General features: G+C 35.0%; 1 protein-coding gene across 50 annotated transcripts in view; it reads left to right on the forward strand.

Annotated features, from left to right (window-relative positions):
• Positions 1 to 18,716, forward strand: part of ADGRL3 (adhesion G protein-coupled receptor L3) — an 873,550-nt gene that overhangs the window by 591,476 nt on the left and 263,358 nt on the right. For all 50 annotated transcript variants that reach the window (XM_050789802.1, XM_050789801.1, XM_050789811.1 and 47 more), the window contains one exon: positions 16,194 to 16,274. In XM_050789802.1, the coding sequence (XP_050645759.1) occupies positions 16,194 to 16,274 (81 nt within the window). The remainder of the gene's footprint in view (positions 1 to 16,193; positions 16,275 to 18,716) is intronic.

Genomic DNA, 18,716 nt, shown 5'->3' on the forward strand with positions numbered 1-18,716 from the left:
TTTATTTATTTATTGTGACAGAGTCTTGCTCTATTGCCCAGGCTGGAGTGCAGTGGCACGATCTTGGCTCACTGCAACCTCCGCCTCCTGGGTTCCAGGGATTCTTCTGTGTTAGCCTCCCAAGTGTCTGGGATTACAGATGCACGCCACTATGCACAGCTATTTTTTTACGTTTGTAGTAGAGATGGGGTTTTGCCATGGCCAGGCTGGTCTTGAATGCCTGACCTCTAGTGATCCACCAGCCTCAGCCTCCCAAAGTGCTAGGATTATAGTTGTGAGCCTTGGCACCTGGCTAGAACTCTTTTCAGAAGGCTTTTTCTAATGAGTTTAGAATATTTTATATAATAAATATGTATTTATATATAACATATATACTATATATATAAAATACCCATTATCAGCAGTTAAATGTGGTCCAAAATGATTTTTTATGGTGCATCCTTTACTATGGTCTTTAGAGGACTGCTGACAGGTTTAGTAGCAAGAATGATAACTACAATAACTACAATTATGCCAGGTTATCTGCTTAGCATATTTCACATATTAGTTCCTTTACCATTCACAATGATTATATGAGATGGACTAGCAAACTTCTTCTGTAAAAGACCAGATAGTCAATATTTTAGGTTTTGCAGTCTACATATGATCCCTATTGCTGCTAGTGTTGGAAGTACTTCTGCTGTAGCTGCTCCTCCTCCTTTTTCTCTTTCTATAACTACTTCTAATATTTTTTCTTCTAAACTTTTAAAAATAGAGGAAGCATTCTTCTGTGACAGACCACACATACTCAGGCCATGGCCAGCTTTTGTCTGCAGACCATGGTTTGCTGACCCCTACTCTATGAAATATCTATCAATAGCCCTATGTTACAGATAGGGATGCAGAACCCCCAAGAGGCTAACCAACTTGCCCAGAGTGCCTCAGTTTAAGATAGTGTTTTGAACTTCAGGCAACAATATGCTCTTTAAATACCAGCTTCTTATTCACCAAGCTAAATGTCTCAGAAGGGATTTGATTAACCATACTGGTATTATCTTGTTTGTCTCAGAGGTAGCAACTGTGACACAGCGATGATACAGGCAATGATGATGACAATAGTTCAACATTTGGGTGCTTGTTATGTGACAAGTACTCTGCTTCATATATATGATTTTAGAAAAAAATCCTTACCACAATCCTATGAAAAGGGATTGTTTGCTTTTATAGATGAAGAAACTGAAGCTAAGAGATTAATATATCCAGGCCACAGACTTCACGGGTTATGTAACTAAAATTAGTACACAGGTTTTGCATCTCTCGAACTTGTGTTCAATGCCATGGCACGACCCTGCCTTATCATTGAACCTCTTGTGTACTGGGACATGTGACTTTGATTAGAATTAGTGAAATTTACTTAGCTTATCCTTGTAAGGTCTAGCAAAAAGAAACCTTCTTAACCATCTGTAACAATGAGCAAAGAAATGAAACAGAAACAGGAAAAATAATGTATGTATATATTGTATATATGAGATATATAGATACAGATATACAAATATAGCTATGAAGATATACATATATAATATTTTTAAAATTCTCCGAATAGTACACTTAAGGCAGAACCTGAGTTATCGTCATGAAATTCAGGAGGAATGACTGCTGTTTTGGAGCATTGAGTGACACTTTGAACACTGAGAAAACTTGGCACAATCCATTAGCTAATAATTTTCATGAGTCTATTGTAGAGGGTCCATTCTAGTCTGTACAATCTTCTGTTAGGTTAACTGTTTCTTGATAAAAAGCAGAGTGGCATTTAGACAACGATACTGCCAATGATATTCCTAACCTCAGTGCAAGTGCTGTCTTAAAAAAGTTAACGTCTGCCAAGTTGTTTTGATAGGGAAGCTCTTCTGGAATTATTCTAGAACATCACTGAAGATACTTGTTAGACATTTCTGGTCTTTTTCTAATAAGGAAATTTCTTTTAATGGGTTATCCTGAACAGGTAGATTTAGACTAAATTCCTCTAAAGCCTTCTCAGTATCAGAATCAATTACAGACCATCAGGCATAATTCTAAAAATATTATCATGAAAATGATCCCTTTTTGTGTGTAATATCTTCAGGATGATGTGATGACAATGTTCTAGAATTACAATTTAATTTTTTTCTTTAAAGGTACACATTATAGCAGATAGGACAAATGGCTTTTTTGGAACTTCTCCAGCCAGTTTCAGTATTGCTCTTTGTACCTGGTTTATATAAACAAGTCTGCTGTCTACACAGTTAACTGCAATTTAATCAGGTTGAAAAGATCATTGAGAAGGTCTACTAGCTACATATCTTCCTAAGTACAGCATCTCCTCAAATGTTCAGTGGCAGGTGGTTCAGCACATTAGTATTCAGCATTGCTTTTCCAGTTTACACCTGTGGGTAAAAACGTCATGGCTTTTCTGTAAAGATAATCTACCTGAAAATATGCTTTTCCCAGAAATAAGGTTAGTGATTGGTACTTGGTAAAGTCATCTTGATAAAGTCATCATGACAGTAGAAGCAATGGATAATGGCTTTTGGTAGGTTTATGTGATTGTTTTTCTTGAGATATTAATAACATTTCTAGGAACAATTCTTAGAACATCAAAGCTATTTGAGGACAGCTCCAGCACCTGACATAAAATGTTGATGATAGGAAACACTAATTTTTATATGGCATGACGGTTTTTAATTAAATTAAGAGTGGACATAAACTCTATTGTTCAGCCTGTTTTTAAAAATAGACTCTCACATTCATGTCAAGATGATAAAGTGGTCTGTAGTAGCATAAACTGAAATAATCCGCATTGCTTCTTTGAAACCATAGTTTCTTGTTACAAGTAGAACTTTGAACTGTGACATTTTAAATCATTTAGCAATGAAATGCAAAAAGAAAAAAATGAGGGATATTGTGACGCCTCCTGGTATAAGGCGTCAATTACTCCTTCTATACCAAAAGAGGATATAGTATCAAGTCCAGCATTCCATAATATAAGTTGTTTACAGTAGGATTTAAGGGTTTTCACTCATGCCTAATGTCCCAAAAGTATATTATCAAGACACAACAGTACCTCAAACTTTTTGGATTTTGAAATAATTTTCAGTAATGAATATGCTCCTTAATGCTTTATTAATTTCATGTTCTCCGAATATATGTAAAATATACATGAGTGTTTCTCTCTCACTAGCATGTGAAGTGATTTACCATGTTTATTTTTTTATTTGCAGACATTTCTGTCTGAAATTTCCAAGTTGTCTCCCCTTTATCAATTAATGAGCACTTGGAGAGCACTGATAATGAATAATTTTGAAATGATCATATGCTAGCCCTCTGAATATTCTCATTCTCAAAGCAGAATATTAAGACGTGTCCGTTGAATTATATGTGGCTGAATTAGTTGAATTGAAACCATGAAAGTAAACTTTTGAATGGCCAAAGAAAAAGAGTTGATAAACTTATTAAAGGAAGAAAACACTTCTGCTTTCCAGACACATATGCACGTCTGCACACACAATATCAGTGAAGTTGCTTTTGTTTGAAAATGAGAAAACCCAACTCAAATTCTCCAAAACTAAAATAAGGAATTTAATCTCTCCGGTAATTGGGTTTTCAAAGAATGAGGCTTGCTTCAGACCTAAAAAGTTCATATTCTGCTATAAAGCCTTTGTCTCACACCATCACTATAATTTTGCTTGCTTCTGTATGATTGGCTGCTTTCTCAGATAGATTTCTTCCAGATGTCAACAAGATGACCATGGGCATCTTCAAACCTGATTTTTCATAGAGCTCATATTCTTGTAGAAGTAGTGTTCCTTCTCTCTATGAGCACTACTCATTGGTCATCAGGGAACAATCTGATTGTGCCTTCTGACAGACTTTTTAAAACCCTCTGAATGGCCAAACCCGGGTAATGGATTCACCTCTCTGATTTTAGAGATACTGGAGAGAGTAAGTCCTTCCCCAAACAATTTAAACTGAGCAGGATTAATATTGAATGGTATATGGTATCTGGAAACAAGGGATGCATTAGGCATGTAATTTTATGACACAATAAAAAAATTATCTAAATCTACTCTAGTAGAGGTGTTTTGTTTTTTTATAAAAATGTCCTTGGTGTCATTTTTATTGCTGCTTTGCTTGTTTCCCCAAAATATAATTTTTAAAAGAAAAATCCTTCATGAATAAGAATTACCACTTCTAATCCCACATGAGGCAAGCTAATATATCTATCAGATACTGTTTCCTTGAAGGAAAAAAATAAGACTATAATATGCAGAATTTTCTCCTTTACATTTTTATTTCTATTTGCTAGTGGTATCAGTGAGAATCTTTAAAACATTCAAATTAAACAAAAACTATGAAAACTCCCCATTGGTAGCACATAGCCCAGTAAACATTTAAATGGACAAAGTTTTTTTTGTTTAAGCATAAAGTAAATTATCTGAAATTGATTGTGCTTGATTTTTCATACAAGAGTTATGTGGAAAAATTATTTGAGCCTTGTTTGAAGCTTATATTGAAATTCTAAACTATGAATTTTTATATTCTATTAAAGTCACCTCTTCCACCTTTCCCCGTTTCAGGTGTTCTCCAGAACTTTAATGAGTATTACTTGGTGCATGTTGTTAGGTAAACAGGTCTGATTTAATACATACATTTTCTGAATATTTAATCTTGGAGTCTGTGATATGAGAGAAAGCTCTATTCATCTATGACATAGAGCTGTATTTGTCTTTCACTATGACGTCTTTCTCATTCACTCTCTCTTTCTTTGTTTTAGTAAGAGTTACCTTGAAATGTCATGATATTTTTTATATAGTAAAGGAAACCAAAATGGAAATATAATAGGAACCAAGTGATTCATTTAATCCTACATTAAGTTGAAATAATGAAATGGAATGACCGTTTTAGAAATATTAAGATATCTGTTAAAGAAGAAAACATAAAACTATTAAATATGTTATAACTATGAAATGATATTTCTACTAAAGTCTAATACACAGTATCTTAAAATCAATCAAGCTCTCTACTGTTACTTTGTAAATATTTTCCCTTCTATGACAATTTTTACTTTTTATAGACAACTGTAATATAAATACCTAGTACCCCCAAATTATGCTAATAATGCCTCCTATTCTTTGAGTGTAAAACTAAATTTTGACTTTTCCAAATTCCTTTGATTAATGCTACAAACATAAAAGTAGGATGAATCTGTCAAAAATGAACAATTTGCAAAAAGAATTCAAATTTCCCAGGTGACAGCATTTTAGCACACAGAGGGGAGTTGTCAAAATTTCACTACAGGCAGTTATATTCTATACAATGATACATTTTAAATTATCTTGAAAAGAATTAGGTGGTAAAATTCACTGTCATCATCCTGGGAGAATATCCATATTTTTAAATTTCTCTATGTGCCAATCTGGTCTCTTTATACTTAGGTCATTCTGATCCCATTTTTATAAGCCTTCCAATACATTTGCAGGGAACTTCCTGCATTCGGGTCTTTGGGGGCATATATTGATCTCAATCAGCTAACTGACATGTTGTCAAGTCCTGCTGGGCCATCTTCCTGGCAGATCCTCTCATAGATCACTTGGATTAATGAAAAGGAAGAGGAGATTCTGAACTAATTATAAGGAAAATAAGAGTCTCCTTGTCTCTTTTCTTTATAAGAACAGTTAATTGGACACACAATGTTTATAGATATTCTGCTAAAAACCTCCTCCTCTGATTCTTCATCAGTTTGCTTAACCATATCATTATAGGTGTAAAGAACTCTTTGAACACTGGAGCCGTAATGGACATATTTAAAATTTTTCAGTCTTCTCTCAACTAAGTTGAGCTACACTTAGTTTATTATGACTCTGGTATTGAAAGACCTCATTCTAATTCCCTTATAGATAGGCCTTCTTTAAGGTCTACTGACTCAAGAGCTGATACGGAGAATGCCTATTGGCCATTATTTGAGAGTAATACATGATAAATAGCTTTTACTTTGAGATCTATATTGTCACACTTCATCATTGATAACATTTTTTCAGTCAAATTCCAGCTACTACATTTTGTATCGTAGAGCCTTCCTTGGGGGGAGGGGTTGGGGAGAGGTGTTAGCATTTTGTTGCAATCCACCTATTAACTTTGTTTCCTGTGCCTTTTATTTTTTCATTATTTTAGTTTAGTTTAGTTTAGTTTAGTTTAGTTTTTCGAGACGGAGTCTCATTCTGTCACCCAGGCTGGAGTGCAGTGGCACAATCTCGGCTCGCTGCAACCTCCACCTCCCAGAATCAAGCAATTCTCCTGCCTCAGCCTCCCCAGTAGCTGGGGCTATAGGTGCGTGCCACCATGCCCGGCTAATTTTTTGTATTTTTAGTAGAGACGAGGTTTCACTGTGTTTTGATCTCCTGACCTCATGATCCGCCCTCCTTAGCCTCCCAAAGTGCTGGGATTACAGGCGTGAGCCACCGTGCCGGGTCTGTCACCTGTGCCTTTAACATGCTTTCTTATTCTGCTTTTTGAGTTAGTGCTAGTGAATGTTTTCTGATCTATCAGCAGGGAGGAAAAGAAAATTTACCACATTATGTTTTTCTTAGCATGCCAAGATAGGATTTAAAGCAGAACTTTAAAAACATAAGCACAGCAGGCCAACTTCCTGGATCTGTCCTCTAGGGAACAAACCTCTTTGTTGTGACTTCCCTGGTTTATGGTTTTGCTGTTTGCTTCTGTGGTTCTAGAGGCAAATTTTCTCCTGCTAGTTCTCCTTTGAAATAATTCTAATATTATTTTTCTAGCACCATAACCCTTTATCCTAAACACATAATTTCAATATTTTCTTTATACCAGCAACTATTTTCAGTTCTATTAAATAGATGAATAATAGAAATATGGTGCCAATTAATCCAAGTTTTTCATATTATAGTTTACTATAATGATACAATTGCCCCCTACCTAGTAATTATGTTATTTTGGAAAAATAAAACTGAGAAAAGTACGTTAGGGGAGTATGTTTAAATAGCTACTTTATATAAGGGCACTGGGTTAAAATCACTATTTGGTGAATTGTTATACCCTTCATTTGGTGGAGGCCTTTTTAAGAACTCCATGAATGTTTTCTGCTAGAAAATAGGTAGACTGAGAGTTAACATCGTTATCAAATTTGCAACACTTCTCAATTAAACAGAATTAGTTGCAGTGTGAATTTGTTTTAACTTTTGAAATTTCCCCAGAATTTCAGTGTTTCTCTTGTTTATGATTTGAAATATAGCAATTTTAACATTTGCCTTACTTTTTTTTATGTCATTCATATGTGCTTTCACCAGAAATACACTGAGCTCTTACAATGTCTAAGACATTCTAGTAGGTCGTAGGATGACAGAGAACACATAGGAGCTGCAGTTGATACTTCCAACCCTCGTGGAGTTTTATATCTGATTCATCCTATTTAGTCATCACTGAATGTTTTCATTTAGGTTACTCTTCCAATAAAGGGAGGTTAGAAAAGGGAAAGGATGTTTTGGTTTCATTGTCTTTAAAAATATAGCGAATGTTAAAATATTTTAGAAATTCTAGAAGAATTTGTGGATAACCAAGTTGTGTGTGTGTATGTTTGTGTGTGTGTATTTATATTTATATATAAACAAAAGATATATAGTGTATATAAATAAAATATGTAAGTTATATTACACACACCTGCTAATATAAATAGCAAGTATTTGTATGTAATACATCTATTATAAATGCATATTTGCTATTAGTATTGTTTTATTTAATATACACTACCTGGAGCATACAAAATTATAAGTATTAAATAAATTTTCCTAACAGAATTTGAGTATAGAGCCAATGTCATCATTTTTGTTTTCTTGGAATTTGTTATTTAGGCTACATGTTGAAAAGGGTTAAATAATTGGTACTTTCTTTTAATGTAAAGTTTTGATAGGTGAATTGATTTATAAGTAAAAATACAGATTCAAGAAATTCATAAATTATGCCCTTTATCTAAATTTTGGCATAAATAAAATGTCACAGGAAATGCCTCATCTTTTTCTGTTTTTTCAAAAGCACTATATAATATGATGAATCATATTTTCAAATATCACACGAGAATTGAGAGTTTAAATGTGACAGATAATTTTGTCTTTCATAGTCACAGTGTCTGCTTTGTATTTGTTCCTCTACCAGTCTTTCCTGAGTCACCCCAAAGAGATTTTACTTCTCAGTTATCAAGATTATTTTTGTCTTTCTTATAAACAAGAAGTAATAAAAATAAGCATTTTTAAATACCTACTGTGAGTCACACCCATATTGATTGGGTTTCCTTTCCTTTAGGAAATGGATTTCTCAATTGAAATCAATCATTTTATATTTTTGATTATAAGTTTCAAGAGTTACGGGTTCACCAGTTTATTTTCAGTACTTAGTATCAATCACATAGTAGGCACACATTACATATTGTCCAAATGAATAATTTAGTAATGAGGGAATTAGTGAAAGCTCATTCACATTTTTTTCTCTTTTGCTGTTATTTGTGTTGAGGTGTTATTTTGCTCAATCTTTGCAAAAATTAATTGCTCTAATTTTTTTTTTCTTTTTTTTTTTTTTTTTTTTTTAAGTTTTTTGTAGTAATGCTTGCTACAGTAGATCTTTGAGACTTCATGGAATATATTTTTTAATGGTGCTTTCAAAATTAACATTTGTCATTTAACCGCCAAGTCTATTTTTCATGTTTATGAAAGAAAGGCATCTGTATGGTTTTATAAAATAGATTTCCCTGTGTATCTGTGAGTAGTTGAAATTTATCATAAATTTAAAGCATTTCTCACGCCAATGTGAGAGAAGTGAGACAGATCCTCTCAGATTGTTTTATATTGTTTTATAATCAGAAAGAGAAAGAAAAGTTAAACTAAAGGCAGGTAGCCCGGCACCTAAGAACCAGACCCGAAACCAAGGAACCAGACCTGAAACCAGGCCTGGGCCTGCCTGACCTAAGCCTGGTAGTTAAAGATTGACCCCTGACCTAATGGTTTATGTTATCTGTAGATTCTAGACATTATATGGAAAGTCATGGTAAAGATCCCTGTCCTGTTCTGTTTTGTTCTGATTACTGGTGCATGCAGCCCCCAGTCACGTACCCCCTGCTTGCTCTGTCAATCACTACCCTCTCACACACACCCCCTTAGAGTTGTGAGCTCTTAAAAGGGACAGGAATTGCTCACTCCAGCAGCTCGGCTCTTGAGACAGGAGACTTGCCAATGCTCCCGGCCAAATAAACCCCTTCCTTCTTTAACTCAGTGTCTGGGGAGTTTTGTCTGCAGTTCATCCTGCTACAATGTAGTTTCAACATTAGGACCAAGTGATGTTCTGCAGGCTAAAAGATTTTCATCCCTTTCGGATTAGTTGATTTCTTGCTAACAATTGCTATATTAAATTTCACACTAAATTCATTTTCAAAATGTATTTTCTTAATTTGGGGGTGTCATAATGGTATAAAGAAGCCCCTAGGCTGGGCGTGGTGGCTCATGTCTTTAATCCCAGCACTTTGGGAGGCCAAGGCGGGCAGATCAAGAGGTCAGGAGTTCGAGACCAGCCTGACCAACATAGTGAAACCCTATCTCTACTAAAAATACAAAAATTAACTGGGCGTGGTGGTGTGCATCTATAGTCCCAGCTACTCGGGAGGCTGAGGCAGGAGAACGACATGAACCTGGGAGGCGAAGGTTGCAGTGAGCCAAGTCGTGCCACTGCACTCCAGCCTGGGCGACAGAGCGAGACTCAGGCTCAAAAAAAAAAAAGAACCTCCTGTGTTTTGCAGATGCATTTTCAAATAATTTATAGATGAAATTGTATGTCCTGGATTTGCTTCAGAATATTCTGGGATGGGGAAAGCAGCATAGGAAGAAGATGAAACAATATAGCCCAGAATTGATTATTAAAGCTGGATGATAAGCGTGTACTTCTTTTTTTCTTATTTTATGAGTACATATCTGAAGTTTTAATTATTTCTTGGTCATCTTTTTGGCATGTGGGTTCTTGTCCCTTATCTCTCACTCCTGTGATCTGTAGACATCCACTCAAAATGTTGCTCCTGCCTCGCATACACTGCCCCAGTCTTTCACTGGACTACGACATGCTCTTCCCTCAGATCTCAGCTTTCTCCAGGTACTGATTGTCCATTACTTACCTCAGTTAGGTGCCACTGCTATGCTCTTCTCTCTCTCCTCTTATCAAGGTACGTATCAGACTTTCCTGTAATTGCTTAGTCCTGCACCTAGACTGAAATCTGTCAGTAGAGGAATAGTGTTCATATGGTATCCTTAATACCGACCACAGAGTGGGAGCAGGTGCCAAATGAAATACACAGACAAACACAAAGTTACCTGGCTTCAAAGTACTCCGTGTTTTCTGTGCAACAAGTAATATCCACTAGGGAGAGGCCCATCAGTAACCTTTGCACCTCCATCAATGACTTTATGTCCAGGATAAATCAAGCATGTAGTTGTTTCTCTGCTACCTCATACTTTACTAAATTCACTGCAAATCTGTAGGATTATTAAGATGAAGGGGGAAAAAAAGAAACCAGAATAAAAGGATAGGTATCAAATTGACTTTACACAGTTTTTGGTTGATGATGACTTTTGACTGGTGTTTACATCATCTCCTGAGAGCCAACTTTATAAATGCAGATGGGTATAGTCAGAGTGGGACTTGAAGAAAAAAAAAAAAAATTCAAGCTGTTATAATGCTAGGCATGTCCAGTTTTCCATCAACACAAACAACACATTGACCTATGTTTTGTTTTGTTTTGTTTCAGCAGTAGAGATTATTTCCAACAAGAAATCAGGCTTGCTTTCTGTTTTTTTTTTTTTTTTTTTCTTTTGGAGGATCAGAGCTACTTTCAGAGTGTTTTAAAAACTTTGAAAAATCCCACATGCCATTTTTAAATGTAGTATGGTGTGGGTTCCCTCTTCCTCACGTGGAGTTATTATTGTAGTAGAGCAGAAAGATATAACTTACTAACATCCAAAACGTTATAAAAGCAAAATGATAATATTATTAAAAATCTCAGGAGTAAAAATGTGGCATCCATTTTATTGTCTTTAAAGGGCAGGAATGTCATATCTCTAGAGTAAAATAATCATGATCAACAGTTGAAAAATGTAAAGCAAACAACAACAACAAAAAAGGCATAAAATCTGCCTGGAAGACCATCAGCTATTCAACTTGTTTACAGTACTGTATAGTAAATGGCAAAAAGTTGAGTTGAAAAATGGTATAACTGTAGAAATCAATGAGGATTTTATGGTAGTAAAATGTGGTTTTCCTTTTAGAAGAAAGTTGTGGTTATTTTCCCAATTGCATATCTTCATGGTTTATTGATATCTTCTTTTATCCATTGGTCAGTGGTGACAGTATTAATATTTCTATAAATATGCAAAGAATTTGAAATAAATGGGTTAGAGGAAAAGCATCTGATAGCAGCATATGTAGTTCTTTAAGTCTTACTTATTAAAATTAGGTTTGAGCCTTTTTCTGTGCATTTATCCTTTTAGAGTTTCTCATAAAAGTCAGATATTACCTCTTGTCATCTCTTAAACTCTGTAAGTGCTGTTCATGGAAATTAAATTAGGCCTTCCTTGAGCACCCTATTGAAAATTGCTAACTGCTCATCCCACTCCAGATACCCTTTAACCTAGGTTGCTCCCATTGTCCTTAGCATCTTGCACATATGATATAATTCATATATTTATTATGTTTACTGCTTGCTTTCTTTTCACTCTACATAAGAATATGGACTCTCATTTATTATGGTGTTGTATGTATGCCAAACACCTAGAAAGGCACCTGTGCCTCAAGAATTAATGAACAAAAGAACGAACTTCTAGTAATAATAATAGCTAAAAATTAATAAGTACTTTTCAGTGTACTAAGCACTGTTTTAATTACTACCTATGTATAAATTCTTCTAATCTTCAGAATGCCCCTATGAGGTCAGTGCTGTTATAATCCTCAATAAACAAATGAGGAAACTAAGACTCATAGAAGTGAAGCAACTTGATAGTTACTTAACTAGTTGGGTTATATGACTAATAAGTGGCAAAATCTGGGTAACAACACAGACTTCCTGCTTCTGAAGCCGTGATCTTACCTATTAAATTAAACTGCCTCTAGTTTGTAAACCTAGCCTTATGGGGAAAAATGTACATATTTTCATAAATAAATAGCTCTCAATATTTTTAATGTCTCAACACACATGAAGCATTATGCCCCACACACCTTGAAAATAATGTCATTCTAAGTGAGGCTTGAGAGGTAAGAGGATGAGGATTATTGGCAGTTTTCTGCAGGCTAGCTGTAAAGCATCCGCTTTCTAACCGGCCTCTGACATCACTCTTGACAACCACCATCTTGACTTGACTTTTGAAAAGTCTCCAACTTCTCAAGATGTCAGTTTTCTCATTCTAAAATGTGGATTCTGGAATATAAGCTATCAAATGTCTTTCTCCATCCTAGTTCCATAGTTCTATAAAGTATTTATATGCTCAGATGTACAGGGAAAGTATTGACAGTAGAAAGAGAGAAGAGCATTTTCCTGTACCAAATGCTGGTCAAGTCCTTTTTCTATTTGAACTTTAGTAGAAATTGCACAGGGTTTCTCAATAAAATAGAAATTAAATGAAAGTTGAAAAAGAGATTGAAGATAGAAAAATAAAGGCTTTTCCAGAATCCATAATGGCCTTTTGATTTTTGCTACAGCACTGGGCTTTATTGAGCAGGCCCTTGAAATTTTTACTTATCTGGCATACCTGACAGTGGAGAGTCCGTGTTTTCATTTCAGAACAAAAGTTTTTTTGTGTGTGTTTCTCTGTTCATTAGATCATTTTTCTCCTTCTACCCTCTCAATGGGGACATAATTTCTGGCTCAAATTCTCTGATTTATCTTTCTATACTCAAGGAGATTGGTCCTTTCCCAGATTTTACAGTCATCATAATATTAATCATTTCAAAATCTGGTCAAAGCTGACTTAACTATACTATCACCTTAAAAACAAACAAACAAACAGCAACAACAACAACAACAAAAAACCCTCAAAATGTCTCCATGTCATTGGGACCTTTATATCCTGTTATCGAAAAGTAAGATAGTACAGCCTCTTTGGATATCAGTCTGACAGTTTCTCAAAAGTTTACATATAACATTACCATATGACACAGTAATCCACTCATGGGAATATATCCAAGAAAAATGCACATAAAAATTTGCACATGAAGGCTCAAAGCAGCATTGTTCACAATAGTCAAGAAGTGGAAATGATTCTAAATGTTCATCATTTGATGTATGGATAAATTAAATGTAGTATGTCTATGCAATAGACTATTATTTAGGAAAAAGAAGTAAAGTACTGCTTTGTGCTACAACAATGGGTGAGCTTCTTTGAATTATGTTGAGTAAAAGAAGCTGATCACAAAATATACAAACATATATTTTATAATTTCATTTATATGAAAAGTCCAGAATAGGCAAATCTACAGAGACAGAAGGTAGATGAGTGGCTGCCTAGAGCTGAGATGGCTTGGGAGGAAATGAGGAATGAGTGCTAATGAACTTCAGATTTCTTTTGGTTTTGATGAAAATGTTCTAAAATTGGTCGTGGTGTTTGCATAACTGTGAATATATTAAAAACTGTTGGCCGGGCGCGGTGGCTCAAGCCTGTAATCCCAGCACTTTGGGAGGCCGAGATGGGCAGATCACAAGGTCAGGCGATCGAGACCATCCTGGCTAACACGGGAAAACCCCGTCTCTACTAAAAATACAAAAAACTAGCCCGGCGAGGTAGCGGGCGCTTGTAGTCCCAGCTACTCGGGAGGCTGAGGCAGGAGAATGGCGGGAACCCGGGAGGCGGAGCTTGAAGTGAGCTGAGATCGTGCCACTCACTGCACTCCAGCCTCGGCCACAGAGCGAGACTCCGTCTCAAAAAAAAAAAAAAAAAATGTTGAATTGTATACCTTAAATGGGTGCTTGTAGTATGTGAATTATGCTTAATTAAGATACATATATGAATGTATGTGTGTCTCTCTATATATAAATCTCCATACAAATGTATCATTTTACCTAGAGTAAATATAATCAAACTAATTTGCAAGCCAGCCTCCCTTTTCTTTATTGCCACTATTCTTTGGTTTAAAAATGCTCGTATTTTAACAAAGTACATAGTGATGGGGGTTGGATGAAAGGAGATTAGGTATGTGTGAGTGTTTTGTGGTTACTGTCTTAGGTGACGAAAGCTATGTTCCGGTATTAAACAGAAAATCAATATTATTCTATATGCTAAGGTTATTTTGAGCCAATATAAAGAAAACAACGTATTATTTGTATTTACAAGACCTAAAAAGTTTCAAACCAATCTATATGTAATGACACAGGGCCTGAAGAATAGAAATGTCTTTGCAACCAATATGTTACATAGGTCAAGAGGTGGTTTTATAATTAAGATTATCTGAAGTTCTTAATAAACAGTATTGAACATGGACTGCTAACAGTACACAATTGGTGTCTTATTCTTTTATAATAATGTTTTTAGTATTCCACTGAAACATGGCCAGTGAATGTGCAATATTCTTAGTTACCATTATGCGGGAATCTGTATATTACAGTCTCTCCACCGTCTCTGCTGTTAGCTGGAAAAATGCTGGGAGCAACAGCAGCTACTATCAACAGGGAGCCATATTAATTATTTGAAATGTGCCTCATAAGAGGAATCAGCAGAGTTTATTACAAGTCGAATATTACTTGAAATGGGAAGGTTACTCCGACTGTTATCATAATCTATGTATCATTAACTTTACTTGTTTAGGAAAAGAGATTAACAACCCTGTAAATTGCTATAGTAGATGTATGAAATATATAACTGCATATTCCCATTGTAGAAAGAAAGTAGTGGGTCCTCCACTCCCAGTCACACCTTCTGTATATAAAGTAGCTTTAGAAATTGAACTGACTCTGTAATTATGCTTTCTTGCCTCAAAATCCTAGTTGCTTATTATTATCAGTATACAAACTATGGCTACTTTGAGAATTAGAGAATTCTTTTATATTTAAGCTAACAATTTTTCAAATCAGCATCTTAACCTTAAAATTCACTTTAATGCTTTCATCTCATGAAATAGAAAGTGTATTACAAATTTGTGTGTTAGTTAATAAAATGTTTTGCAAGGAACACAGAATTAATCCATCTACTTCCCTTTTAAATTGTGGGTGTTTTTTTTTTTTATTATTAAATACAGATAGGAACACTTTTGTATTCAAGTAGTGGAGATGAATCTTAAAGGTAAAATATAAATTAATCATAATTGTAAAGTGATCTAAATAAATGTTTCTCAAAGTGTTATTTGTACATTGGGTGCCAGTCTCCAGACTGTTTATTACTGATCTTTATTGAGGTAGGTGCAGAAATTGAGAGAGTTTAGAAATATTTACAGCAGGCTGGGCGCAGTGGCTGAAGCCTGTAATCCCAGCACTTTGGGAGGCAAAGGCAGGTGGATTACGAAGTCAGGAGTTCAAGACCAGCCTAGCCAACATGGTGAAATCCTGTCTCTACTACAAATATAAAAAAAAAATTATCTGGGTGTGGTGGCATGCGTCTGTAATCCCAGCTACTCAAGAAGCTGAGGCAGGAGAATTGCTTGAACCTGGGAGGCGGAGGTTGCAGTGAGCTGAGATCACGCCACTGCACTCCAGCCTGGGCAACAGAGCTAGATTCCGTCTCTAAATAAATAAATAAATAAATAAATAAGAAAGAAATATTTACAGCAAATAAATATAACACTTAATATTTATTTAATCTAACAACAACAAAAGGACTTTTGTTTTATATGTCTTCGCTTTGAGTTTTTTTTTTCTTATAACTCATTTTTATTGTGTTTTTAAAGTTACCACTCCATAACACATTTGTAATTTCACGACAACAAAAAAAGAAGAAACATAACTCAGATTGTTGGAGAAGCACTACTTTAATTGGGTGATGTTTGGATGACACATTGTTTTTATGTTTGGGCAGATATATCTACACTTTTTAATGTAGGCTATTAATTGAGTTTAGAGTAAGATAATGTAATATAAAAACAATTTATAAAGGGAAAAGACATACGAATGATGTCTTCTTAACAATTCTTTTTTGGGTCCACAGGGCAGGCACATCATGGACAAGTTTCATACATTTCTCCACCAATTCATCTTGACTCTGAGCTAGAAAGACCCTCTGTTAAAGGTGAGTTTTTCTTTATTTAAAGAAAAAGTAACTCTGCTCATTCTTTGATGAAAGCAATGATGGTTGTACCTATGTATTTTGTAATGCAGTGCCTGTTCAAAAAGCAGGGGTAAAATTAAGTATGCGAGTAATCTGGAGATAAAGCAAGTCTCATTTATAAACCAAAATGTGAAATATTTCTCTGAGAAATGTTTGTAAACCAAAATACAATGGCTTCAATAAATGAATATTTATAGTGATTCAACTAGTGGAGGACTAGTTGAATACCAATTTAGATTTAGAAATTACCAGATAACCCTAACTTTTCTACTGGGACCTTCTTTTTGTACTATTCTATTTTTTTTTTACATTAACATGTCTTAACCTAAATCATATTGACAGATTTTTTTCCCCTGAAAAGTAATATTTTATTATTCTTAAGTCATTTTATATTAACCTCGTTTAGTTTTTAAAATATGTGTTAAAATTATGTATTTTTAAATTGATGCTACCTGTTTCAGTTAAAGATTTTTGTAAATAGTCATACAAAATAAAAATTAAAGGTAACATTTACTGCATCATAATCTAAATACAAATTTAATCCTCCAGCTTTTAAATAAATATTTATCAATGATTTTCAAAATGTTTCTTGTTCTCAAAGCTGATATGTGGACATGCCTTTTAATTTTATAAATACCAAATATTCCAAGGTCAACTTTTTGGTTTTAACTAATGCAGTATATTTTCTCATGTTTTCAACAGTATTAATTACTTAATAAATTAAAACTCATTAGGTCTGACATTTCTGAACATGTTTTCTGTATAGGCTATTTCCTCTCCTGAGAATCTCTTATCCCTTCTTGTCTAATTGATAGGTTTCCACCAACATTTCAAGGCCCTCCTCTGTATTAGTTTCTCTATTAAGTTTTCCCTGACTGTGTGATAGGGTGGACATATGTGCATGTGTCAGTTTTCCAAATGCCCCCTGTGCTTGCCTCAGTTATTACACACCTAAGACACTGGATTTTATTTTGTGGCATACATGTTCCTTTCCCTTATCTGTATGCTCTGTGAGGGCACAGAGTGTCTTATTTATTATTTTTCCCTGAGCCATCGGGTCTGTGCTTGACACATAATGGAAACTCATTCAATGATTTCTAAGGTACTGACAGTGAAGGTGACAGCATAGATCCTGAAGGATGCATCTGTGCTTTATTAGAGAAAAAGAGAGGAGAAATGATAAGCAAATCCCATGAAAAGGAAGAAAAATAAGACAAAACACAAATATGTGAAGGTATTTTTTAGGAAATGTGCTGGATGCACAGTAAAAGGGGAGCGGTTCTGGAGGAAAAGACTAGAGAGATGTAATGAGGCAGATTGTGATGGATTCTGTATCCCATACCAAGGAGTTTGTGTTTTATCCTGGATAAAAACATGAAATATTTTAAATTATTTTTCCCCAGGTCAGTTGGGTGTTACATCATAACATTATCAGTTCTAGATATGAGAAACATATTTCTGGTGTTAGTGTAGGTGATGAACTGATTGGAGAAGAGATTGGCAGAAGGAGACTTTTCAGCAGTTCAGATAAAAGATGATGGGGAAATCAGGAGTGTGTCCTGGCAATGTGAGGATCTGATAAGTATTTTGAAGAGACATGACATTTCAATGAATAGATACAGGGAAAGGGGCAGAAATGCCTCTGAGGTTTCTATATTGATTAACTGCTTGGATGCTACTATGGTTTGAATGTTTGTATCCCTGCCAAAATTCATATGGAAATTTAATCCTCAGTACAACTGTATTAGTATTAAGAGGTAGACCTTTACGAGATGATTGTGCCATGAGGGTGCTGCCCTAATGAATGGATTAATGACCTTATAAGAGGGCTGGAAGAAACTAGCTAGGTCCTTTTTGCTTTTATGCGTTTTGCCATGTGAGGACACAGCAGGAAACAGAGAGCAGCCCTCACCAGACACTAAAATCTGCCAGCCCCTGATCATGGGCTTCTCAACCTCCAGAACTGTGAGAAAATAAATTTCCATTCTTTATAAATTATCTCATCTCAGGTATTTTGTTATAGCATCACAAACGGACTGAGCTGGATGCTTATGACATCATTGCTCATCATGAGAAATAGATATGAATTATAAATCAATGCATTGCTTTAGACACATTAATCCATAGTAGAATATTCCTACTAAACTTGGAAGATAGAGTCCTACTAATAGAAGTTGGTGACTTCAGTAGAATTCAGTTCCTCATGCATGATCCCAATATGATTTGAGAACGAGTACTACTTTAGGGTCATGGATAAGACAGTATAATGATCTACTCCAAAACTTAGTGACTTAAAACAAGAAATATTCATTGTAGTTTTGAGAGTTAGTTGATGTCCACTGACTTAGCTGAGGCTGAATGTTTTATAGTTAACAGGCTGGTTGGTTTTGCAGAGGAGGAGAC

This window comes from Macaca thibetana, chromosome 5 (assembly GCF_024542745.1).
Source record: "Macaca thibetana thibetana isolate TM-01 chromosome 5, ASM2454274v1, whole genome shotgun sequence".
In the NCBI taxonomy this organism is placed as follows: Eukaryota; Metazoa; Chordata; class Mammalia; order Primates; family Cercopithecidae; genus Macaca; species Macaca thibetana.